Below are 26,023 nucleotides of genomic sequence, written 5' to 3'. Positions count from 1 at the left end.
TGAGCTCCTTTAAAAGAATTTTTTTAATCTTATTACCCTATTTCAGCTAGGGCAAAATGCTGCTAAACTGACAATGATCACACAAATTATATGATTTCTGAGCGTTCTAAGTATAAGCAGAAATTAATACCAGCTTTTTGTTAATACTAACTTTAGTCATTTAAAAGGTATTTGCAAGACAGTATCCCAAACCAATTTCTTACCTAGTGATGGGTCTCAGGCTGCAGACTGTTCTCTACCATCCTAGAGTGGGGGGGCGGGGGCAAGCAGGGAAAAGCAAACTTCATCTTACCTGTTGGAAGCAAGCTCAAACTCCATAAAGGAATTATCTGCCTTTTATTGCCATGGAGGCAGGAAAACTTGCCCTCCTGTTGGAAGCAAGTCAAACTCCAAACAAAGGAGTTGTACAGCAAAATAAACTTTAGATCTCAACCTAATTTGGGGACATAAAGGATGCCCTGGAGGATCAAGCATTGCTCTCAGACCTCCGCAAATTGTCCTATTTGTTTCAGCCATAAAGTTAGCTCATGCTGGTACCAAGCACCAATAGATTTGTCAAAGGTCGGGGCATCTCCACTGAGAATCCCCCCCACCACCGTGGTTACCAAAATGCACACCCAAAATTTTGAGACAGGTCCCAGATAATTTAGAAAGTTTATTTTGCCCAGGTTGAGGACTAGCCTCCGACACAGCCTCAGGAAGTCCTGACAACGTGTGCCCAAAGTGCTCGGGGCACAGCTTGGTTTTATGCATTTTGGGGAGACATGAGACATCAATCAATATGTTAGAAGTACATTAGTTCTGTCCAGAAAGGTAGAGACAGCTCAAAGCAAGCCCCTACCCGCCAACTCTGGGCTTGCAGGTCACAGGTATGTGAGAGACAGATGATTATATTCTTTTCTTTCTTTTTCTGAGACGGAGTGTGGCCCTGTTGCCCAGGCTGGAATGCCGTGGCGCGATCTCAGCTCACTGCAACCTCCGTCTCCCAAGTTCAAACAATTCTCCTGCCTCAGCCTCCCAAGTAGCTGCCATTACAGGTATGTGCCACCACATCCAGCTAACATGTGGATTTTTAGTAGAGACGGGGTTTCGCCATGTTGGCAGGGCAGGTCTCCAACTCCTAACCTCAGACTATCCTCCCCGCCCCCGCCCCCCGGGCCTACCAGAGTGCTGGGATTATAGACGTGAGCCTCTGTGCCCTGGCCAGTTGCCTTTGTTTGAATTTATGATAAGTCTTTCCAAAAGAGGCAATCAGAATACAAATCTATCTCTGGGAGCAAAAAGATGAATAGAATAGGAGGCAGATTTGCCCTGAGCAGTTCCCAGCTTGAAGGGGCCAAAGATATTTTTCTTTCACAACCTTATCGAACCCACACCGGGTGTAACAACCTGGAAGGCCTCCCCAGGAGGCGGTCAGCACAGAGGCTAGGGAATGAGGCTTTCCAGGCTATTACACCAGGTTTTCCATTTACCAGCCGGGTGACCTTGGGCAGTTTATTTCAATTCTCTGCAACCCAGTGTTTTTCTTCTCTAACATGAGGCTAATATTGCCTGGTCAAAGAATCATAGTGTTGGTTCAATAAGACAGAAAGAAAGGGCCAGAAAAACAGGGATGGGATCCTGCAGCTAGCTCATTGAGGCAGTTCACAGGGGGGTGTTTGGGAGCAACTTGAAAGAGGCTGAGCCATATCTCACCCAAAAGCAGCGAGGAGACCTACGTTTCAGTTCTTACTTTTCTCTTGCCACAAGGTCACTGCTCCCAGGTCAGACATAGCTCAGCCTCTTCCAAGTTTCTCTTAAGCCCCTTAACCATTCCTCTCAAACTTCCTCTGTTAACTGCCTCAATAAGCTAGCTACAGGATCCCACCCGATGTCTTTCTGTCCCTTTCTTTCTGTCTCTCTGAATACATTTCTCTCTATCTCTACCTCTCTCCGTCTATTTCCACTTCTCTCTGTCTCTGTTCGTTTCTATCTCCCTGTTTCTCTGTGTCTCTCTACTATCTCTCTGCATGTCTCTGCCTCTGTTTCTGTTTGTCTCTGCCCATCTTTCTGGTTCTCTGTCTTTCTCTGGCAGGGGTGCAGTGGGAGTATATGGCAGGTGCATGTTTGGATGCAGAATGACATTCTGCCAGGGGGGGAGTGGCTGAGGGTCAATCTGCTCTGGGTGTGTCATGCTAAGTGCCTGCAGCATGGGGTTCTCATCAGACCAGCATGATGGTGTGGGGTGGATGCCATTCCTGGAAGCTGAGCCTCAAGCTGGGTTCTCTGGCAACGCCACCCCACCCCCCAACCCTCTGCCAACCCTGCCCATATCCTCCAAATAAACTCTTCCCTTCCTTGGTCAGCGAGAGCCAGCTTCTGCTGCTTGCAAGTAAGCCACTGAGACATCAGGAAAGCTGCTCACAGAATTACAATGAAAATCAGTGATAAATAAAATGTTTCTTAAATCTTTAGAATCAAGGAACACCTGAGGGATACTTGGAGAGTAGCTAACAGCACCCCAGTTGCAGCTCTGCAGGGTTGGCCCAGGCTGGACCCTCGGCCCTTGACCTCCAAGGGCCACACTAGGGGCTCAGTTTCTGAGGAGTGCCATTCAGAAACTTCCCAGGAACAGAGAAAGGAGAAAGTCTGGTCTGTCGAGGACAGTGTTCTGCATAAGGGGAGAGATGAGACGGTAACCTCGGCCAGAAGAAAGAACTTCATTAAAACCAGCTCTGCTTTTGCAAGGGAAGAGGGTGAAGTTTGAGGTTGTCTTGCAGGAAGACAATCAAACTAAAGAGACCAACACCAGCTTAGAGCCGGTTGGCCCCCTGCTCAGAGCTTCCCTGTGGCGTCTCCTCCATGGGCCCCAAAAGGAGGGATTCCAGCATGAGCTGCCTTTTCCAGAAGCCCCATCAGAACTGACTAACCTAGAAAAGCAAACAGGAGGAGCTGCACCGGGGCTCCAGGCTGAAAGCTAAATCCAGCGGCAGCCAGTTGGAGACAATGTGCCATGTGACTGCCGACTGCTCAGGGCAAATGACACCAGGGGTTGGCAATTAGAAGTTCACCCTGGACTGTGGCACCTCCCTTCAGCTCCGTCGATGAGGTTGTGCAATCCAACAGTCCTATAAATACAGCGTCACTCCAGCCTCTGGAAGCCTCTGTCAGCTCAACCTCCAAAGGAGCTGCGTCTCTATTCCTGAAATCCTGGGTCCCGCCTGCCAGTCGCCATGAGAACTTCCTACCTTCTGCTGTTTACTCTCTGCTTAGTTTTGTGTGACATGGCTTCAGGTAAGCTCCGGTACCTGCTAAAGTTTCCCATTCCCAGGGCTGGGGACACTGGGCTGATGTGAGCCTCAGATGGCTGCCTCCATGTCCCAAGGGACGAGGGACAAGCAGCAGGAGAGCATCCATGGTTGAGTGGCATGCAGTTGGCAGGAGGCAGCTGGCAAGGCCTGCCAAGCCTTGAGAGTCTGCGAGCAGCCAAGGAATGAGCCTGGCAGGGACACGGGGCTAGTCATAGGCAGCTGCCTGCATCCTTGTCCTGGACACAATGGCAGCATCCTATGTGGATGAGATGGCCTCTTCCCCTGCAAGATGGCTCCCCACACTGAGAGCCAGCTCCCTCAGACCAGGTCACTGGGTGCAGCCTCACCTGCTACAGGTGAGGCGCTGCCGCCCCACCCACCAGGCCAGCTCAGCCGGTGCCTTGGACTCACCTCGTGTGCAGGCAGGGAGGGTCCACAGGTGGCCCTCTCCCTCTCCTGAGAAATGCATCCATGTAGGAGGGGGCTTCCTATGAACCAGGTGGATGTCAGCTTCTCTGGGCCAAAGCAGCCATGACCTTGACGTAGGTGGGACACTGCAGGAGATTATAGGGGACATGTTTAATCCCAGCCTTCTCCCTCACTCACACAAGCCACGTGGTGCTAAGCCTTGATTTATTCAACTGCAGAATGAGGGGGCTGAGGCGGATGACTTCAAAAGCCCTCCAGTTTGGAAAGTCTCTGTAGTTTCCTATTGTAAGTTACTCTAGGCCATCACTTTAGCTAACAGACAAGCCTAATTTACTCCAATTATGCCTCAGTTTTTCCATCTGAAAACTGACATGCAGAGCTTTTCATGCTGCCAGTTGCTACCTTGGGTTCTTTTGGTTTCAGGTTTTTTGTTTGTTTTCTGAGACAGGGTCTTGCTCTGTCACCCAGGCTGGAATGCAGCGGTGTGACCTCGGCTCACTGCAGCCTCTGCCTCCTGAGCTCAAGCCGTCCCCCCACCTCAGCCTCTCAAGTAACTGCAACTACACGCCTGCGCCACCACACCTGGTGTGTGTGAATTCTTTCATTTTTATTTTTTGGTAGAGATGAGGTCTTACTATGTTGCCCAGGTTCTTCTCAAACTCCTGGGCTCAAGTGATCCCCCTACCTCAGCTTCTCAAAGAGCTGGGACTACAGGCATGAGCCATTGCACCCAGTCTACCATGGTTTTTTTTTTTTTCAAGAATAGAAAATATAACCATGCCATGTAGTAAAAGTAGATGCTATTTAATCATACCCATATTTCAATTTGGGGTGTGTGCATGTTTTCACTGAGTAACATTGAGAAATTTCTTTCTTACAGTGGTTCAGTCCAAAATCAAGAGTTTGAAAGCCACTTTGTTAACACTAAGAAGTTTTATTTTCAGTCTGTTATATCCAAAGGGAATTATGAGAAGCTATTCTCGAGCCTTCCCACTCACAACTCCCTGCTTCCGCCGCTTGACTTTTATGGTGATAACTTTCCATGTCCTTTATGCTTTTATCACACTAATATTCAAGTTGAATAGTATAGCTTTGTTTGTGCACACATTTCTATTAGCCAGTAGGTGCCCATATGCTTCTGTTTCTACATGCTGAAAAGCTGCATTACTGGATCATAGGCTATGCATATATTCGGTTGTTTTAGACGATACCAAACTGTTTTCCAAAATTGTTTACAGCGATTTGCACTCCCACAAGCAGTGAATAAGAGTTCCTCTTGCTCCGTATCCTTGCCAACATTCGATAGCATCAATCATTTTTAAATTTTAGCCACTTGGTGAGTGTAGCAATAGCTCATTGTAGTTTTAATTTGCATTTCCCTGTTAAATAATAAGTTGGGCCCTTTTATATATAGTTACTGGCAACTGGGATATTTTTTGTAAAATGCCTGTTTGTCTTTTGCCCATGTTTTCTATCCGATTACCTGTCTTTTCTTATTTATTTTTAGTTCTTTATGTATTGTCAGCTATATACATTACAAATGTCTTCTCTTGCTTTGTATCTTGACTTTTCACTCCCCTAAAGGAAACTTTCCTTGAATGGACGCTTTGATCATCATTTCAACGTAGTTGAATGTGTCATGCCTTTTTCCCTAAGGTTACTGCTGTTTGTACCTTGTTTAGGAAGACTTTCTTTATACCAAAGACATGAAGATAGTCTCCAATATTGTCTTCTAAAAGCTTATCCTTTTTTTTTTTTTTTTTAATACATTTAGGCTTATAATCCATCTGGCAATGGTGTGTGTCTGTGTGTGTGTGTCTGATGTGAAGGGTGAAGTTTTTATTTTCCCAGTATGGATATCTGATTGTTCAGAGCCAACTATTTTTTTTTGAGACTGAGTCTCACTTTGTTGCCCAGGCTGTAGTGCAGTGGCACGATCTTGGCTAACCACAACCTCTGCCTCCCAGGTTCAAGCAATTCTCCTGCCTCAGCCTCCTGAGTAGCTGGGATTATAGACGCCCACCAACATACCTGGCTAATTTTTGTATTTTTAATAGAGACAGGGTTTCACCATGTTGGCTAGCCTGGTCTCAAACACCTGACCTCAAGTTGTCCACCCACCAAAGTGCTGGGATTATAGCCATGAGCCACCATGCTCAGCCCAGAACCAGCTGTTGCTAACACTATTTTTCCCCACTGTTCTGCTGAGCCACCACTATTCCACATCAATTCTCCATGGATGTGTGAGCCTCTTTCTTTTTCTTTTTTTGAGATGGAGTCACACACTGTCACCCAGGCTGGAGTGCAGTGGCACGATCCCAGTACATGAGCCTCTTTCTACACTCTGTCTGATTCCATTTGGACATGTGTCTCTCCTTGTGCCATGAGCACACTGCCTTAATTACAGTGGCTCTACAATTAGTCTTGAAATCCAGTGAAGCAAATCTGCCACCTTTTTTCCAAATGTGTCTTGGCTATTCTTGGCCATTTGAATTTACAAATAAAATTTAGTGTCCACTTGTCAGATTAGAACCTCTTCCCATGGCATTGGGTTGAACCAGAAGATTAATTAAAGAAAAAATAATCTTCAAGTACTTAAACAGAGCATTTCCACTCATTTAGGTCTTCTTTATTTCAAAATGTCTTATGCCTTATGGATAGAAGTAGTGCACACATTTCCTTAGATTTTAACTAGGCATTTGTTACTTGACGCTCTTTGACATGGTATGCTACTTTCACATCATTTTGGCTATTGGTTGCAAATACACAGATGTAAAATGGATTTTTTTTCTTTTGTATTTGCTCTCATATACAGCAAACTTGCTAATCCGGCTTAATTCCTTTTGAACTGTCTATGTATAATCATAATGTCTGCAAATAGTGATAATTTCATCTCTTCCTTTCCAACTCATATCATTTGCTTATGTTTTTCTTATCCTGTTCCACTGGCTAGTATATGAAATTCAATGTTAAATGGAAATGGTAATAGCCATTATTCTGGCCCTATTGCCAACCTCAAAGGCAAGGCTTTTATTTTTTATCATTGAGAATACTATTTTTTTTCAGGTTTTATAGTACTCTTTATTGATTAAGTAAATTACTCTAGTTACAAGGTTTAAGAATTTTTATGTTAAAGTAATTTTGAATTTTTCAAATGTTTCTTCTGCATTTATTGATCATACGCTTTTTTATTGTTAATAGCCTTGACTAACTTTCAAATGTTAAATGATACCTTGTATTTGTGAAATAAACTGAACTTGATTTTATTCTATTTGCTGATTTTTTATTTTATTTTATTTTTTTATTTTATTTTATTTTTTTATTTTATTTTTTTTTTTTTGAGACAGAGTTTCACTCTTGTTACCCAGGCTGGAGTGCAATGGCACGATCTCGGCTCACCGCAACCTCCGCCTCCCGGGTTCAGGCAATTCTCCTGCCTCAGCCTCCCAAGCAGCTGGGACTACAGGCACGTGCCACCATGCCCAGCTAATTTTTTGTATTTTTAGTAGAGACGGGGTTTCACCATGTTGACCAGGATGGTCTCCATCTCTTGACCTCGTGATCCACCCGCCTCGGCCTCCCAAAGTGCTGGGATTACAGGCTTGAGCCACTGCGCCCGGCCTATTTGCTGATTTTTTAAAGTATTTTTGTCTTTCTGTTGATTAAAGAGATTGACTTGCAATTTTTCTGTTCCTTTTTTTTAATTTCTGATTTTGTTAGATATGGTATTAAGACTATGTTGGCGTCCATAGATAAGTATTCTCCCTTTTTCTCTTCTGAGAAACAGTATGTGTTGTGCAGACCCTATATCTTATTTACTGCCCAGTTGAAGTTGCTGATGAAGCCATCTTGGCCTAGACTTTTATTTATGGACTCAATACCTTTGACAGTTATGGGACTATTCAGATTTTCTAATTCTTATTGTGTTTATTTTAGCAAGTTGTATTTTCTAGGAATGTTTCTATTTGACTAAATTTTCAGGTTTTCATAAATTCATAACTTTTTTTTGTTAGTAGGATGTGACATTCCTGCTTTTGTTTCTGTCTTTCTCTCAAATCTTGACCTAGTAATTCTTTATTGTTGATTCTCTGATACCTACAAAGTGGACGTGTGTGTGTGTCTGTGTGTGTGTGTGTGTGAGATATTCTAGCTGTTTTTTTTGGGCTGCCACTATTACTGGAAAACATAAACCTTCAGAAGCATTTAGATTACACAAACATCTCTTAAGAAGCATGTAAGAGAAACAGACGTGCACAGTGAAATTTAACACAAGGAGGAAGGCAAATGTCATGAAAATGGTCAAGGCAAGTGCTTTTAAAAGGCTCCTAGACTGAAAGCAGCATAGACTGCTCCAGCAGGAAGGTACCTCAACATTCCAGACCAAAGGTTCTGAAAGTATGGACTCTGGACCAGAAGCTTCAGTGTAACCTGGGAGCTTGTTTTAAAACACAAATTATCAGCCCCAACCCAGACCCACTCAGATGCTGAGACTTGGAATATGATCTTGTCACCCAGGTGATGAGCATAGTACTCAACAGTTAGTTCCAACCCTCACCCCCCTCCCTCCCTTCCCCTCTACTAGCCCCGAGTGTCTATTGTTCCCATCTTCATGTCCATGAGTATTCAGTGTTTAGCTCCCACTTATAACTGAGAACATGTGGTATTTGGCTTTCTTTTCCTGTGTTAATTTGCTTAGGATATTGGCCTCCAGCGGCATTCTTCTTGCTGCAAAAGACATACTTTCATTCTTTTTTACAGCTACATAATCTCCTCCATTTTAAATTAGAGAAGCTGGGGCCTAGAGAGGTTGAGTGGTTTGCCAAAGATCACACAGTAGTTTAGTTTTAGAACACAGAATGTAACCAAAGTACCCTGACACCAACTTCGCTGCAATTTCTCTGTGTCCCGTAATGTACTAGATCCTGGAAGATAATGCCAGAAATTAGTTCTGGTTCTGCATCATGACACCGTAGTCAGCTAGCAGTGTCGTAAAGCAGAATGAGAACTGAAGTGAGGTCAGGAGGCATCCATTCTGGTAGGGGGTTGGTCTTTGACCAGCTACATGCTCTGGGGGCATCATTGGACCTTGGTTCCTTCACCTGGGGAGAGGATCACAGAGAGATTGAACTAATTGAGCTCTGAAGTCCATCTTGGCTCTAAAAAGCTACACCCAAATATTAAATTTGGGCCTGCTCACTTACTCAGCATGTACATGTACCCAACAATTTGATTATTTAGAAGAACAATCAAGAACAAGGATGTGCAGACCTTCACAATTTCAAAGTGCTTTCAAATTTGTAAGCTCAACTGATCTCTCTAATAAGAGATAATCACTTGGAGAGGTTCCATCTTGCAGGTCAGGTTGGAGTAGGCATCCTCTAAGTATCTCCTGAGCACTGAGAGCCTCCAGTACAGACAGACTAGAGCGGAAAATGGAGACTTTGGGGGAGGCTGGTTGGTCATGATCTTACTTGAGGTCAACATTGTGGCGTGGTTATTAAAACACAGTACAATCTCAGACAGCATCATCAGGAATCAATGAGAGAAACAGAATACAAGCTGACAATCAAGAGACTGTGTTTTGTGTGAAGAAATGAGTGGCTTCACCCCAAGATGCCTCCCTGAGTCATGGGATGGTAGAATGAGAGTGTCTCTCGATTCTCTTCCAACTCCACAGCAACACAGTTCAATAGAATGTTCTGTGGTGGTGAAAAGAGTCTATATCTGCTCTGTTCGATGAATGCAGCACTCACTGGCCACATATGGCTTGTGGGCGCCTGCAGTGTGGCGAGGGGGATTTCAATTAATTTAAATGAGAACAGCTGCAGGAAGCGAGGGGCTGCCATATTGGATGGTGCAGCTTTGTAGCGAAGAAAATGAGAGAAATTGAGCCTTTTGTGACCTTGGTTGGTGGGACACATTTAAGGGACTCTGTATCGATACCAGGCTTCAAATGTTGGAAACTCTATTGGCCAATTTAAACACATCCACAGGAGAATAAAAAGGTTTGGGAAGGGCCTGGAAACCAGGCATTGAGGACAGTGAGGAAAGAAGAGTGTTTTTTTTTTTTTTTTTTTTTTTTTTTTGAGGCAGAGTAATTTTGCTCTTGTTATCCAGGCTGGTGTGCAATGGCACGATCTTGGCTCACCAAAACCTCCGCTCCGCCTCCCAGATTACAGCGATTCTCCTGCCTCAGCCTCCCTAGCACCTGGGATTACAGACATGTGTCACCACTCCCAGCTAATTTTATATTTTTAGTAGAGACCGGGTTTCTCCATGTTGGTCAGGCTGGTCTCGAACTCCCAACCTCCGATGATCCACCCGCCTCGGCCTCCCAAAGTGCTGGGATTACAGGTGTGAGCTACTGCACCCAGCCAGAAGAGTTTTTCAAAAGAGGAATTACTGCAAATAGCAGAAAAACGGCTGCAGGATGGAAGTTACTGACAGGACAATTTCCATCAGTGTGAAAGCCATCTTTCCAACAGAGATCTGTGACATTAGAATGTACTGTCTCCTAGGGTGGTGATGGCCTTTGCATTAGTTTGCTCAGGCTACGTTTATGGTTTAAACTGCCCATAAACAGACTGGGTGGTTTAAACAACAGAACTGTACTTCCTCAGAGTCCTGGAGGCTGGAAGTCTGAGATCAAGGTGCCGGCAAGGCTGGCCTCTCTCAGGTCTCTCTCCTTGGCCAGTAAACGGCCGCCTCCTCCCTGTGTCCTCACATGGTCTTTCCTCTGTGCATCTCTGTCCCAGTCTCTTATTCTGCAAGTCATACGGATCAGAGCACATCCCGATGACCACGTTTAACTTGAATCACCTCTTTAGAGTTTCTCTCTCCAAATACAACCACTTTCTGAGGCACTGGTTAGGACGTCAAAACGAATTTTTTTCCGAGGGGATATATTTCAGTCCAAAACACCTACCAGTGGAGGCATGCGAAACGATGGCCTGATGGTCCCTGGCCAGGAATATCACAGGCGACTGCTTCCTGTGTCATGGAGTAGAAGCCTAGTCCAGAGTACCGTCTCTATTTATGAGATCTGGGAGACTGGGAGAAGGATAAAATCAATTCCAAGTAGAAAAAAAACTATGAAAGCTTTAGAGAGTAACCACAATTTCAGCCTGACATGAAAGGATCCTAGAATTCAGCTGAAATAGTGATGTGGGAAGTGGGGAGCCGGAATTCAAGGCAGAGGGAACAGTGTAACTGAAGGCGTGGCGGGAGGGAAGTGTAGGCTGTGTTTGCAGAGTGGCACCTGCTTCCACATTTCTAAAACACAGCATGTGAGTTTGAGCATGGTGAGACAACGCAGAAAACTTATTTGGAAAATAACCTGAATTCCCTGCACTCCTCAAATATCTCAGCATAAGAAAACCCCACTTGGAACCCCACTGTTCATCCTTGGCTTGTATTTGACTACAGCTGGCATAGCCCTGGACTGAGTAAGCTCTTCAGTCACCTCATTTCATGAGCAGCCCCAAAGATCAATCACGTGCAAATTTCTTGGAAGAGAAAACTCTCTAGTGTTTTGCAGTTATTTGTCCTGGTCTCACGAGATGTTCTCAAATCGTTGCAGCTACAAGCCATGAGTCTGAAGTGTCTGTGTTCCCTCCTTACAGGTGACACCTTTCTCACAAGTCTTGGCCGCAGATCTGACCATTACAATTGTGTCAAGGGTGGAGGGCAATGTCTCTATTCCCCCTGCCCAATCTATACCAGAGTTCAAGGCACCTGTTACGGTGGGAAGGCCAAGTGCTGCAAGTGAGCTGGGACTGACCAGAGGAAAGGACGCAGAAGCCAAATGAACTATTTATAATCATTCTTTTAATAAAGGAAAATTGTTTTTCAAGTATACCTCCTTTGGCCAAAATGAATCTTGTGTCTCAATTGGAAGAGGTCAAGGAGTAGGGGGTTAGGGTGCATGGGCTGGAACATGAGATGGGTCGGACCACAAAGCTTGCCTGGAAGAGGGCAGTGATGGCCCAGTCTTGAGTGATGTCACCTCCACTTTGATCCCCAGACCAACACATGACTGAGTCTTTTTTTTTTTTTTTTTTTGAGATGGAGTTTCACTCTTGTGGCCCAAACTGGAGTGCAGTGAGGTGATCTCAGCTTATTGCAACCTCCACCTCTCAGGTTTAAGCGATTCTCCTGCCTCAGCCTTCCAAGTAGCTGGGATTACAGGCACCTGCCACCACACCCCGTTAATTTTCAGGTTTTGTTTTTGTTTTTAGTAGAGATAGGGTTTCACCATGTTGGCCATGCTAGTATTGAACGCCTGACCTCAGGTGACCCATCCCTCTCAGCCTCCCAAAGTATTGGGATTACAGGTGTGGGCCACCACACCCAGCCCCAACATGTGACTCATTCTGAGAGTCCACATAATTCAGAGGTCTTAGCAGTCTCCTCCATGAAGCAGTCCATCGGCAAAACCCAGAACTTCCATTTTTTCTCCTTTCTGGTCTTAGGAAAGTATGTTGGTTAACCTTAGCATTTGAGAATCTCCATAATGACCATAAAGATATTTCACTTAAGTGTTGCCCTCTAGGCCTCATGTCTGGGTTCCCAGATCACAATTCCTGAATCTACTGCAATGACATAACCTAGTAACATATCATTCACAAAAGCATGTGTATAAGCCAGCTACATCTGCATTTCATTCCTTCCAAGCAATTAGGCCTGCAGACTCCATGTGGGTGGAGGAAAATGGGCTACCATCCTTTTTTTTTCTTCAATAAATCTCTTACAATTCCTGATGATGTATACTGTGATATTATCTCCCAAATCTGGCAACAGCAACTGTATCTTCCTCTTCCACTGTTGTAAAGCTTTTCTAACCAGCCTCCAATCATAGATTCAGACACAACACCCCTTTCTGCAAGGAAAATGTGGGGAGAAGAAAATCCTGGCTTATGGGGTGAACATTCATCTCTACTCAGGTATTCTTGTAACCACACACAACTTGTGGTTTTCATCATGGTGCATCCAGCCTCTTCCTTCCTCTGAACAGCTGAGGAATAATCCAGGACCCTTCTGCCTTGAGAAGAAATCTCAGGCATGTGATCGACTTCCACCGCAAGATATTTGAGTCCTCCCAGGTAGCATTTCTCTGGACAATAAGTTAATTAAAGGCAAATTCCCCATGAACCTTAGTACAGCCAGGGTTTGGGAAATCAGGTTCCTCAAGACCTAATTCTTAAGGTAGAAAAATAACTAAATAAAAACCACATGTTCGCTCCCCATTCTTCAGTCTACAAGGCTGTGGCAATTTGGCCTCCCCTGCCTAGAGCCCTTCATGCGACCAGAAGCACATTTTTATGGATCCCCAGGCATGTGACGGAGCTACTGACTAATTCAGAAGGAAGATGGTAAGTCACCGAGAGCATTGTCACCAGAAACAGCAAACTCATGGCCAGAATGAACAACATGAGTCTTCTAGTCTCTCCTAACCCAACAGCATTTGCAGACAACTTCTTCTGAGACACAGCTCTTGGCCTGTTTACTGGGCCTTAATGAGAGTGAATACTTGACCACAGGCCACCAAGTTAGCATGAAACTTGAGCTGCCCATCATGAACTGGGTGTTATCGACCGGCCAGGTCACAAAATTGAGCATGCACAGCCTTGCTCCATCGTCAAATGGAAGTGGCATATGCATCACTGGGTCTGGGCAGACCCTGAAGGTACAAGTAAGTTACATGGTTCTATGGAGAAGTGGCCCAAATGCCCATGCTTCCTACATCCGCCACACCCTTCTCTCTCTGAGCCTGTGCCTACGGCCTCATGGTGAGTTCCCTATGATGATTTGACAGAGGCAGAGAAAATCTGCACCTGGTTTACAATGGTTCTGCACAACATGCTGGGTAGACAGCTGCAGCACTGAGCCCCTTCCTGGGTCATCCCGGAAGGACTTTCCCTGAAGCGGGGAAGGAAAATCCTCTCGGTGGGCAGAACTTCACACAGTGCACGCGGCTGTGCACTTTGCTTAGAAAAAGAAATGACCAGGTGTGTGATTATATATTCATTTGTAGGCTGTCGCCAATGGCTAGGCTGGGTGGTTACGGGCTCGCAAGAAATAGGACTGGAAAATTCACAACAGGCTTCTCTGAATGGACAAAAATCAGGAAGATACCTGTGTCCTGTGTGATTGTCCATTAAATGATGACCTCAGCAGAGGAGGGTTTTAACATTTGAGAGGGTAGAATAGCCCATTCCATGAAGGTCAGTTGGCCCCTTTCCTCCGCCACCTGTCTCATCATGCAGTGGGTTTATGAATGAAGTGGTGACGGTGGCAGGAATGAAGCTTAGGCAGGAGTGACCTGGTGACCTGACTACAGCTTCTGTCAGGTCCAATCTGCCAGCAGCACAGACCAACACTGACACGTAAAAGCCTCTGGAAAACATCTCAACGACAAGATTGTGGTGCAAATATAATATTATTTTTCACTTTTCAAACTTTAGAATCGACTATAGGCAATGCACAGGAAATTCTTTTTATACTTATGATTATAATATAATCATTATGGATCTGGCAATATCAAAGCACAACTGATAGCAGTTGAGACGTAGCAAAGAAGAGACGAAGGAAGGGGTAAGGTGTAAGGTCTTGTCATACATAGTGCGTGGTGGGGGACATTTTCTAAAAATATTACATAAGAAATTAAAGGCATAAATGAAACCAACTAAAGAAAAGCAGCTAAAGTAATAACGTACCTATCAAAATTTGGAAGTAAGACAGAGAGGGGGTTGGGTAGTGTTTTTTTTTTTGTTACTAATCTTTTATAATCCCTAGAAACATCATGGTTTGGGCTCATAAGAAGTTGTCAGACAGACACACAACAGAGACCACACATAAATAGGCCACAGCTGCCACAAGGAGGAGGCTTGCCTTTTGTACAAAGTTTATATATATATACACACACACACACACATACACACACACACGTATTTATGTACACAGACACAAGGGGATAAAATCCAGTGAGAGGGGCTCACACACGCCCAGGTGGGAAATGGGAGCAGCTTTAGCTGCCAGGGTTGAGGCCACAGTAGAGGCACACAGGAAGTGGTAGAGAGCAGCAGCCTCCCTCCATCCTCCCACCCTGGGCCAAAGGGAGGACGTGGGAGGAAGGACAAGTATTCAAAGGAAGATAGAAGACACTGGAAAGGTACACTCCACCTCTTACTAAATTCCTGAAAGCCCCTAAATGCCTGGCAGGATAGATCACTCCCATGCCTCCTAGCAAGATGCTGAGTCTACAGTAGGTCTGGCCTCAAGCTGCATCAAGCTGAGGTCTGAGGTTGGCTTCTCAATGCACGAATCCATGCTATCTTCCAGGGCCCTAATAGCAGAAAAAGAGCACCTTCAAGGCTCACCCCACAAACTCAGTTCTCTTGATTCACAGGTCCTAAGGGTCTTCCTTGACAGAAAGAAGGATGAAGGTACAGGAAAAGGAGAGAGGTCAGTGCCTTCAGTTAATGCCCTACGGCCTTCCCAATGGGGGAGGAATTGAGGAATCATTAAGGTGTAGGAAAGGGCAAGAAGGTCATCTCAGAGACAATACACAAGGAGAAACAGGTACTCAATGCAGGTGTAGACTCTGCTTTCTTCAACTGAGCGCTTTGCTCAGCAGAGTCCGTTTCCAGTGGGGCCATGAGCAGGAGCTCTTCTTGGTGTCTTAAGGGTGGTCCCAATTCCCTCAGAGACAATGTCCATGCCCTCAGGATGGCTTGGTCCACAAAATGGAGAGATGGGGCCATGGAAGAGTAGATGTGAAGTAGCAGGACCCAGAGGTACAGGGAGGCAGTCCACCGTGCCACCAATTTACATGGTCTGGGGGGTAAAGAGGCTGGAGAGCTGGAAGCACTGGGAGGCAAGGTTCAGGGCTGGACTCAGAGCAATCAGAGCTGCTGGGTTCAGGCGCCCACGGGAACTGCTCCATTCAGTTGCGAGGCAGCAGCTTGGGTGGCGGCAGCAGCGTGGGTGGTGGCAGCAGCAGCGGCAGCAGCAGTGGCAGTTGGCAGTTGGATTCCACAGCCTTCTGCCAGTTTGGCCATAAGCTGCAAACCTGCTGATCCCAGATCCAGCTCCTGGTCCCCATGAGGGAAAGTGATGTCTGTGCCACCATCCAGTCGCTCAGTCACATGGCCAACCCTCATAGGTCGACCAGCAAGTTCAAAGCCATTCAACTGTTGCAGGGCCCGCCGGACACACTCAGAGTCAGAGAACGTGATGAAACCATAACCTTTAGAGCAGCCTGTATCTGAGTCTTTCATCAGGACAATATTATCAATTTTACCAAAGGACTCAAAGATGCCTGGGAGCATGTCTTCAGTGATACTGAAGTGCAGGGAACCCACGTAGAGGCGTACTGGTCCACCAGTGCCCTTTTGCAGGTTGTTGGCCATGGTTGCCAGTCGGTTTTCCTCTGCCTGTGAAGCCTGTACCATGATAGGCACTCCCAGCAACCGTTGCTCAGTTAGCCCAATGGCCAGTGGCACAGCCTGGATTTCACAGAATTCCACATAGGCAATGCCCTTAGGAGGGCATGAGTTCCGATCTGAGACGACACGTACATCACGAACCTGGCCTACAGCAGAGAAAAAGTCCTCCAGGTCTGGAGGCCTCATGCGGGCGGCTAATTGCGTACAGAAAACTGTGCGGGCATCACGCTCCTCAGGACTCGGGTTATCAGTTGGCGCCCTGACTGGGCTCTTCTCTCTGAAGTGAGGACTCTTACTGTGTCCACACCTATGGCCAGTGGCAAGTGGAGGACTCCTGTAGCACACACGATCCTCACGGCGACGGTCGCGACTTCGCGGCTCACTATGTCGACGACCCCAGCTACGGCACGGTGACGATGCTGCTGATCTCGACCTTGACTCTGACTGTCTCTGTGTCTATGCTGATCCTGGTCTCGACTACGACTGCACTTTCTATCCCTGCTTCTACTATGGCTCCGACTCCCCTTCTTCAGCCCTGAAAGCTGCCAGGCATCTGAAGAGGCCGTTTTCCCCCCAAAGCCAAGTAAAACCTGGTGTTTCCAAATCAGGGGTCCTCTTGCTTGCTTATCTCCCTGATGGTGCTGCTTCCACTGTCCCATTGCCACTGTGGCTGGTGCTGCTGGTGGTATTGCTGGGATAATCCTGACTTCTTTCCTTTGTTGCTCATCCTCTTCTTTTCTATAGGGAGCTTCCAGCATGACCTCAATCACTACATCAAAGTCATCAGATGCCATTCTGTCAGATCAGTTCTGGGTCTCTGCAGGGATGTCCCGGTTCTCTCTGTTCCTTTGGGTATGTTGTGGGGAGTGAAGCTCAGATATATCCTAGAGCCTAGGCAAGAAAAGCAGCAATGCAGGTAGAGCTACTCCTCTTCCCGCAAAATCGTGGCAACTCCATCGTCTTCCAGCAGGTAGTTTCGTGGTCCATTCAGGCAACTGTGACAAAAATACTGTGGACCAGGGAGCTTTAATAACACATATTTCTCATAGTTCTGGAGGCCAGGCAGTCCAACCCTTGCCTGCTGAGGGCATGCTTCCTTGTCCACAGATGGTCATCTTCTTACTGGTTGCACAAGTGCTCTTGGGACTGTACTTGCAAGTAGGTCTGAAACGTTTCAGAATGAAAATGTGGGAAAAGGGGAGAAATAATAATCACAAGAACTAAGATTTTCTGCACATAAGATTTAAATAAAATTGAAAGGTTACATTAAAACCCTGTAATAATATGTGTGTGTGTGTGTGTGTGTCTGTATGCATATATATGTATGTATATGTGTATTTGTGCATATTTTTTTGAGGCCGAGCCTTGATCTGTCACCCAGGCTGGAGTGCAGCAGCATGATCTCAGTTCACTGCAACCCCTGCCTCCTGGCTTCAAGCAATTCTCCTGCCTCAGCCTCCCCAGTAGCTGGAATTGCAGGTGCATGGCACCATGCCTGGCTAATTTTTATATTTTTAGTAGAGATGGAGTTTCACCATGCTGGCCTGGCTGGTCTCAAACTTCTGACCTCAGGTGATCTGCCCGCCTTGGCCTCCCAGAGTGCTGAAATCACAGCCATGAGCCACTGCACCTGGCCTAAAACCCTGTAATCTTACTTTGAATTGCAACTATCACTATAACATTATGACTTTTTCCCCCTCTTAATAAAAAATGTTTATTTCTTAACCTTTGCCCTTGAAAATTCAGTAACCACACAATAACACTAAGCCCTCCAGCACTAATTCAATGATCCCCAAATGCTCAGTGCCACTGAAAAGGACCAGGACCACTTGGAGAAATGGCAGTCACAATAAGTATACAAGCATACATGTGCATGTGCCGCAATGAGCATATGTGTGCATGTGTCTTTGTAACAGAACAATTTATAATTCCTTGGGTATATACCCAGTAATGGAATTGCTGGGTCAAATGGTATTTCTATTTCTAGGTCCTTGAGGAATCGCCACGCTGTCTTCCACAATGGTTGAACTAATTTACACTCAGGGTGAACAACAGTTAAAGAAATGCCTTCTTTATAGAATTTCCCCAACTACTAAATGAAGAAGAGATGATAGAATACTAAAATCACCATATTGCAACCCTGAATGAAATTATAGTTCTAAAACAATCACCAATGGACAGTTGTAGAACCATCTGATGAAGAGCTTGTCGGGGAATGTGATAAGTGAGGGCTGAGGCTGTACCCAATCATCAATCTTACCCTCCCTAAAACTGAGACAACCAGACATTAATGGACTTCCTGTTGTGATGTCATAAGAATTTCACAGCACCACCCATGAAAAACTCTTGCCCAAAGAAATGGAACCTGAAACTAATTGAGTTTCTAGATCTAACTACCAGTTGATAGAAAATACAGGACTCTCAGAAACAAGCAAAACAAAAGCAGAGGAAGCAATGGGTCAAATCCAGAACATAACACATTCTACAGGAAAAATAACCTCATTTCTCAAAAAAAACAATGCCATGAGGAAAAAGAAGGAGTATGATTGCTGAAAAAGAGAGAAGAGAGACAAACAGCCAGCGAGTGGCCATGTTTGGCCCCTATAGTGAACAGTCTTCCTGGCCGTCTGCAGGGGCTCACACCTGTAATCTCAGCAATTTGGGAGGCCGAGGTGGGTGGATCACCTGAGGTCAGGAGTTTGAGACCAGCCTAGCCAACAAAGCAAAACCCCATCTCTACTGAAAAACATACAAAAAAAAAAAAAAATAGCCAGGTGTGGTGGCAGGCACCTGTAATCCCAGCTACTTGGGAGGCTGAGGCAGGAGAACTGTTTGAACCCAGGAGGCAGAGATTGCGGTGAGCCGAGGTCGTGCCATTGCACTCCAGCCTGGGCAACAGAGCCAGACTCTGTCTCAAAACAAAAACAGTGACAGTCTTCCTGTATCAATGGACCTTAATCACACTTTTATTAGTGACCAGGAGGAATTTAAACCGTAGATCTTCTGCCAGTGGTTGCCACGTGGGATTAGACGGCAGTCAATGGCTCAGCACATGGGTTGGCAAATATTTCTAAGGGGCCAAATAACAAATATTTTCAATTCTGTGAGTCATATCCCATCTGTCGCAAGTACTTAACTCTGCTGCTGCAGAGTGAAAGAATCCTTGCCTGACCCATAAGTAAATGGGAGTGGCTGTGTTTCAATAAAACTGTGTTCAGAAGAACAGGCAGCAAGCCAGGTCTGGCCAAGGGTCATCGTTTTCCAACCTCTGGTTTAGGGGATAGAACTGATTCTTTCCAGTGTTTAAAATGAGAACTTCCATGAAAATGGATATTTCTAGTAAACTCCCAATAAACATACACTTTTTCATGGCTGCTTTCTTCTGAAAATACATGAAGTATCCAAAATACTGAAAAATAATAGTAGTTTTTAAAATCATAATAACACAAAGGCTTGGGAGAAATACCTATTTCCCTGCCTTTATCTCATCTGTTAGATCACGACTGATGGTAATTTATGAACAAAAGCCACCTGAGGCTTTTTTATTTTTAGTCCCAAATCCTGGAAGAGAACAGGTTTTAAAAAAATGTAGTGAGCTGTCAGGGGAGTGCCCCTTTGCTGTGTTCTGCACCGTTCTGAAAGCTGATTCACTAACTTCTTGTACCATTCACATTTTCATCAAGGCTGTTTCACTCCACCAAAGCCTGAGAACCCACAGATAGCAGCAGACAAATATACTCTTGTCACGATCAGCCAAAATACAAAGCTGCTATAACACACATTGCGGAAAATGCTACTCTTCCAATCCAATCTACTGTTAGCTGTTTTTCCCAGCATGCGTCTCCAACCCTGGTGGGCACATACTCTTTCTTTCAGCATTGCACTCTGCCGTTGGGTATATGTCCTGCTGTTTCTGTACTACACACAGTGCCCCTCTGGCTTCATCTCATCCACTGTGGTCCCCTTTAAGGGCTCCACAATGCTTGCCCAGCCTATTCACCATGGGGGCAGCCTGGAGTTCTGGCTTCTCTCTTAGTTGCATCCATCTGGCTTTAGATTAAGGAGCCGCAGAAATCTCCCTACTAAGGGAAAAAATGGGGTGCTTTAAGATCCATGGAGTGGTGTTTTAGAATGGCCTTAAGAGATGCTGTGCACAGAAGGCAACCTAAGGAAAGGCTGCTGGGTCCTTCAGATCCTTGAGGAATGGAGAGGGGAAAGCTCCCATTTAGAGCAGTCCTTGCTCAACATGTCAAACCTGAATGCTGAGATCCAACCCAACTGCTTCCAACCGGCCCAGACAGAACAGTGACTCAGAATTCAGCGTGACTCCCTCTGACACTGCCTCGTCCACCTAAAGGAAATCTCCTTTCTGACAAATGAACTGTGTGGAATGTTTTGACCAAATGTATGCAGACTAAAGGCCCTGTTGCCGACGGGACAGGGTGCAGCCCTCCACGTCCGTTAGCATAATCTCGAAGTGCACACACCTACCATTCCTGACAAGTAAAACCTGATCTTCCCCCTCCATGAACCATAAAGGGACTTGATTCACTTGTTCCCTTGTTAACAGGCAAATACACTGGTGCCCACTGGCGATTACCCTGCTGGTCATTATCCACGGGACCTGGAAGGGGAGGAGGAGACACCCATAACAGGATGGGAGACAGGCTCTCCTCTAGAGGAAGGCCAGCTGGCTCTCTCCGGAGCTTACTCAGGTGCAGGAGGACCAGAGGTCTACCATGGGGCTAGGGCTGGGGACGGACCCCACCTCAGCCTCACCTTCCCTGGTTCTCCCCTGCCTCCCTTGCTGCCCTGTTGTGGCAAGCCAGGTCCCACTAACATAGGCTTCCATTACAACTGTCCCAGCACTGACTGAGTAGCTAGATTAAACATTAAAAGCTGATTGAGCCAGTGCCCTTATACAAAGGCTGGAAGGTAACAAAGAGCCCAGCAAAATTTTGCCTAGGCTTTTCCTAGGCCTTGAAGCATGACAAGACATAATGAAGAAATTCTTTTTTTTTTTTTGAGACGGAGTCTTGCTCTGTCACCCAGGCTTGAGTACAGTGGCATGATCTGGGCTCACTGGAACCTCCTCCTCCTGGGTTCAAGCGATTCTCCTGCCTCAGCTTCCCATATAGCTGGGACTACAGGTGCATGCCACCACGCCCAGCTAATTTTCTGTATTTTTAGTAGAGACAGCATTTCACCATGTTAGCCAGGATGGTCTCAATCTCCTGACCTCATGATCCGCCCACCTCAGCCTCCCAAAGTGCTGGGATTACAGGCGTGAGCCACCACTCCCAGCCAGAAATTCTTAACAGGACTTTTTTAGATTTAAACAAGTTTTACTGGGGATCTGAAGAAATCTCCCAGGCCTTCACAGCCAAGTTTGTTGGGGTCTAAAGGAACTCCTCAAACCTTTATGATTCTGCAGGAGACAAGATAAGGGTAATCACCCCAGCACCTAGACCCATTTAGATTAAGGAAACTTACTGAAGATCCCGAAGAAAGTCTTCAGGACTGAGACCTTAGTTATAGATTAAAAGGGGTTAATCACTAATGCCTTTAGACGAATGCACACTTATACATAGACACATAGCTTAGAAGGTATATAAGCTCTGGAAAACTTTATAATTTTGAGTTGGTCTGGTCATCATTTCCAGGCCTTCTCCCTACAACCGGTTACAGAAATAAAAAATCTCTTTCTCCCCAGTTCATCTGCATCTCGTTATTGGGCCACAGAAACAGCAGGCCGACCCTCAGTTTGGTCTAGAAACACTGTGACCTGGCAGACCCATTCCTTGAAGCATGGCCCACGACCAGGTGACCTGGACACACACCCAGGAAGAGCACTTTCTGCTAGGCTGGCCCCAGGAAGACAGGCCCCTTCCCCAGCCGGTCAGGGGTCTTGCTGTGTGTTTGATGATTGTAACTGACCACAGACCAGGCATGCAGAGAGGTGTCCTAACCTCTCCCGCCACCGCCCCCCACCCCGAGACTCACTCTACCCATAGAGACCAGACACCTACAGAAGGTAAGTAAAGGGCCTTGCTTAATTGAGTTTCTATTTTTGCTTGCGTTTCAGTTTTGTTTTGCTGTTTTCTAAAAACCAGGCTGACTAATCAACATGTGGGAACACTTGCTGAGATGATTGCTCCTGGGCTAAGACATGTCTGACCTGACTGGTCTTTTCCTGACAAGTCACAAAAACAGGACTCCAGAAAGGGACCCTAAAGATAGATCTTTCTGCTGCCCCCGCAGCCCCCAGCAGACCCTCACGTGCAGCACACAGTAAGCATCCACACTGGTGTCAGCCCTGCTGTCTCCCCGCCCACACCTGTGGGGCATTCTGTCTGAAGTGTCTGATGTCACTTTGCTGGGCACAGTAGACTCAGTGTAGAAACACACATTGCAACTCTAAATATGCTGAACTTCCACCTAGCTTTTGTGTACTGGCTAATATACCTGGTTAGATAAGCTCAACTCCTACCTTTGACTAGGTCGCCTGCCATGTGTTCAAGGCAGCAGTCACCACAGCGGTCACTGGGCAAAGCCTAACTTCCTCCTGGTGTCTGAAATCCCGTAAACCTCACATCCCATTTACCTCCTTCTCTAAGAGCTCCTCCCCTCTGCGCCTTTCCCAGGCAGCACGCCGGCTCTCACTTTCCTTCCTCTCTGGGCATGGCTCTCTGTCCCTGACCTGTGCCTCCAAACCTGTTCTGAGCATTTCTCTCCTGTTTATTAATCTTACAGAGTCTTCTAAAATCTATGCTCCAGGCATTCCTAGACATTTTCTAGCCAGGATACTCAAATATATATCTGTGTTTGTGAAAATAAATCAAATGTAAAAGCTGTTGGAATCCCCAGGACTCTTCCAGCCCAGAGAGAGGTGTGGCTGTGGTGTTTTGCAATTCTCCTGCTTGGATTGCAGCTTAACCCTCTTTCTCATTCTTCTTGTCCTGTAAATGACTAGAAAAGACCAGAGACCAGACCTCCGCCTTCTAATCACAGACCTTTGTTGTAGATTAACCACCTCCTTTAGAGTCCTGACCCTAACTCAGCCTAGATGGCAGTGTGGAATGTTAGACATACCTTTCCAAAAGAGGCTCCCCTTGAGTGAACAGATCATTGGAACTATGCATTAAGCCTCACATAGATGCTGAAATTCTGTGACACTCCCCTGAGCTTTGTTTCTATAGAGCAATCCCAAATCTCCACACTTGGTAACACTGACTTCCATTCTTTGGAATCCGTGCTTCCCAGAGGCGGTCTTCAACATTTGCACTTGAATAAACCCTCTGCAACCTAGTTTCTGACCCTTTCTGTTATTGTAGGTTGACGCACTCTTCCCTTAAACCACCCAAACCTCCTGAGCATGCTCGGCTTGCACACCCACCCTGCACCTTCTACCACCTCTCACATCTGGACCCCAGCGCAGCCCAGAGAGCAGCCCTGTGTCTCAGAGCACATCGTGCCCCTGGCTCTCGCAGAGTCCTATTCACAGCAGACTTTCCATGCAGACTGATAGCAACCTAACATGGGGTGAAAAGCAAACCACCCTCTGGGTACACCCTCTGGGTGTACATTACGCTGCCACTTGCCCAGAGGTAGTTTGCTAGTGGCAGGAAGAACCACAGATGCAGACCCAGCCCACCACCTGCCTCACTCTGCAGGCCCCTACGGAGTCCCGACCAGGTGTTATGAGGCTGATTCTGGGTTGGAAAAGCTGCAAAATCAAATCCAGCTGCTGCCACAGAAAGAAACTGCTGCTGCCAGGTGGGTATACATGCAGGGAAGGGGGCCGCTCACAGACTGTGGAGACCTCAGGAAGCAGCCACAGAAGGAGCCCCTCTCTGACAGCCTCCCCAGTCCCCTCCAGTCTCCCCACACCTGTCAGCCTCCCCACTCCTCACCAGCCTCCCTGTTCCCGGTCAGTCTCCTCACTCCCCACCAGCCTCCCCCGTCCCTCTAGCCTCCCCCCTCCCCTCCCCCACTCCTGCCAGCCTCCCCACCTCCCTGTCAGCCTCCCCTACCTCCTGCCAGCCTCCCCCACTCCTGCCAGCCTCCTCCATTCCCCACCAGGCTCCCCCACTCCTGCCAGCCTCCCCACTCTCCACCAACCTCCCCCACTCCTGCCAGCCTCCACACTCCCAACCAGCCTCCTGCCTCTCTGCCAGCCTCCCCACCAGCCCCTCCCCCTAACGATAGCCTCCCTACCAGCCTCCCTGCTCCCTCTGTGCCCTGTGGGCAGAACTGAGCTGGCCCTTCCCAGGCCCACACCACACCATCTGGAAAGCAGGTACTGAGTAGGGAGCTTGGGGCTGAGAAACAAGCTTAGTAATCAGCCCAGTGACTCCTGAAGAAACCAGGGCAGAGGGTGGTGAGAGATGTACTGTCCTGGGGCAGCCGTCATCTGGGGGTTCACAACACACTTCACCCGAGTGTTCCTGCCTCCACCTGAGCCAGAGCTTCCAGTGTGTTCTTCCTTATCTCCGCATGCTCTGAGCCCAGCTCCCCTTAGATCCCCTCCCTTCAGCTACTGGAGAATCTCTGGTCCCAGCAACTACGACCCAGCACCAAAGCAGGTCACCCTGAACCCCCAGTGGTGCAGGAAACCACAGGCTGACTTTCAGTCAGACAGACCCAGGCCTTTGGACAACCTGCTCAACTTCTCTGATTCTTGCATTCTTGGGCGTACAAAGGTGAGTAGAATAAATGGACGCCCCAGGCTGGCGTGAGGATTCAGTGAGATAACCTTTGTGTGGCCCTCATCCAGCCCAGCCAGCCCCTGACATGCAACCAGAATTCAGCTCATCCCTTCCTTATTCCCCATCTTGCTCTTGGAGGTGTCCCGGTCGGGACACCTGAGTCACCTTGTCCAGCCAGCCAGCACGAAGGAACCGACCCGCCCGTCCACAAATGGTTTCCTCGGCTGCCTCGATCTGCCCTCGTCTCTCACCAGGTGGTTTTGCTGCTTCTGTGGATTGAAGAGCCTCCAACTATGGCCTAGAGTGTGACTCAGGGCTGAATCAGAATATACGTGGAAGAAGACAGAAGTCAGGTACAACTGGAAATTTGAAAGGCTTTGTAGCAGAAAGGATGTCACAAGTGAAGCCGAACAGACTAGAAGTCATCCAGAGAGGTGAAGGCGAAGGAGGCCTTGGGTCCAGTTCCTCTTCACGCACCAGTGTGTCTTCCTAGACAAACACTTAAAACTCTCGGGCCCTTGTTTTTCTCCCTTAAAATTATGGCAAACATGGTAATTGAACTGTAAAACTTTTATGAGAACTTACTCAGCAAAGGGTTCTAACTGATTTGACTGATGGGATTCGATAGGTATGTGAACTCCAAAAATCTGAGCCAGGTCTCAGTTCATTTAGAATGTTCATTTTGCCAGGCCAGGCACAGTGGCTCACACCTGTAATCCCAGCACTCTGGGAGGCTGAGGCAAGTGAGTCACCTGAGGTTGGGAGTTCGAGACCAGCCTGGCCAACATGGAGAAACCCCGTCTCTACTAAAAATACAAAATCACCCTGGCATGGTGGCGCATGCCTGTAATCCCAGCTACTCAGGAGGCTGAGGCAGGAGAATCGCTTGAACCCGGGAGATGGAGTTTGCGGTGAGCCAAGATTGCACCACTGCACTCCGGCCTAGGCAACAAGAGCGAAACTCCATCTAAAAAAAAAAGAAAGAAAAAAAGAAAGAAAGAAAAGAAAGGAAGGAGGGAAGGAAGGAAGGAAGGAAGGAAGGAAGGAAGGAAGGAAGGAAGGAAGGAAGGAAGGGAAAGAAAGAAAGAAAGAGAGAGAGAGAGAGAGAGAGAGAGAGAGGGAGGGAGGGAGGGAGGGAGGGAGAGAGAGA

The 26,023-nt window shown here is 46.8% G+C and overlaps 1 protein-coding gene and 1 pseudogene across 2 annotated transcripts; one reads left to right on the top strand and one right to left on the bottom strand.

Annotated features, from left to right (window-relative positions):
* The first annotated feature begins 3,090 nt into the window (after nucleotides 1–3,090).
* DEFB1 (defensin beta 1) lies at nucleotides 3,091–11,576 on the top strand. Its single transcript, XM_032260318.1, has 2 exons — nucleotides 3,091–3,273; nucleotides 11,342–11,576. Exons 1-2 carry the CDS (start codon nucleotides 3,213–3,215, stop codon nucleotides 11,485–11,487), a joined length of 207 nt encoding a protein of 68 aa, XP_032116209.1. The 5' UTR covers nucleotides 3,091–3,212; the 3' UTR covers nucleotides 11,488–11,576.
* A 2,911-nt stretch (nucleotides 11,577–14,487) lies between these two features.
* On the bottom strand, nucleotides 14,488–17,433 carry LOC116538056 (annotated as a pseudogene). The gene is made up of 2 exons (XR_004263481.1): nucleotides 16,756–17,433; nucleotides 14,488–16,718 (listed from the first exon to the last, which is right to left on the bottom strand). The product of XR_004263481.1 is annotated as a probable RNA-binding protein 23 (transcript).
* Nucleotides 17,434–26,023: the final 8,590 nt, after the last annotated feature.

Source organism: Sapajus apella, unplaced genomic scaffold (genome assembly GCF_009761245.1).
Source record: "Sapajus apella isolate SASKATOON/1434 unplaced genomic scaffold, GSC_monkey_1.0 scaffold116, whole genome shotgun sequence".
Classification (NCBI taxonomy): Eukaryota; Metazoa; Chordata; class Mammalia; order Primates; family Cebidae; genus Sapajus; species Sapajus apella.
Note: the sequence above shows the minus strand (reverse complement) of the source record. Positions and strands in the feature narration are given on the sequence as shown.

Excerpts from the sequence above, each read along its gene's own strand:
- DEFB1 (XM_032260318.1), top strand. The coding sequence starts at position 3,213 with ATGAGAACTTCCTACCTTCTGCTGTTTACTCTCTGCTTAGTTTTGTGT. Across the intron at positions 3,274-11,341 it reads TTTGTGTGACATGGCTTCAG|GTGACACCTTTCTCACAAGT; the intron begins GTAAGCTCCGGT and ends CCCTCCTTACAG.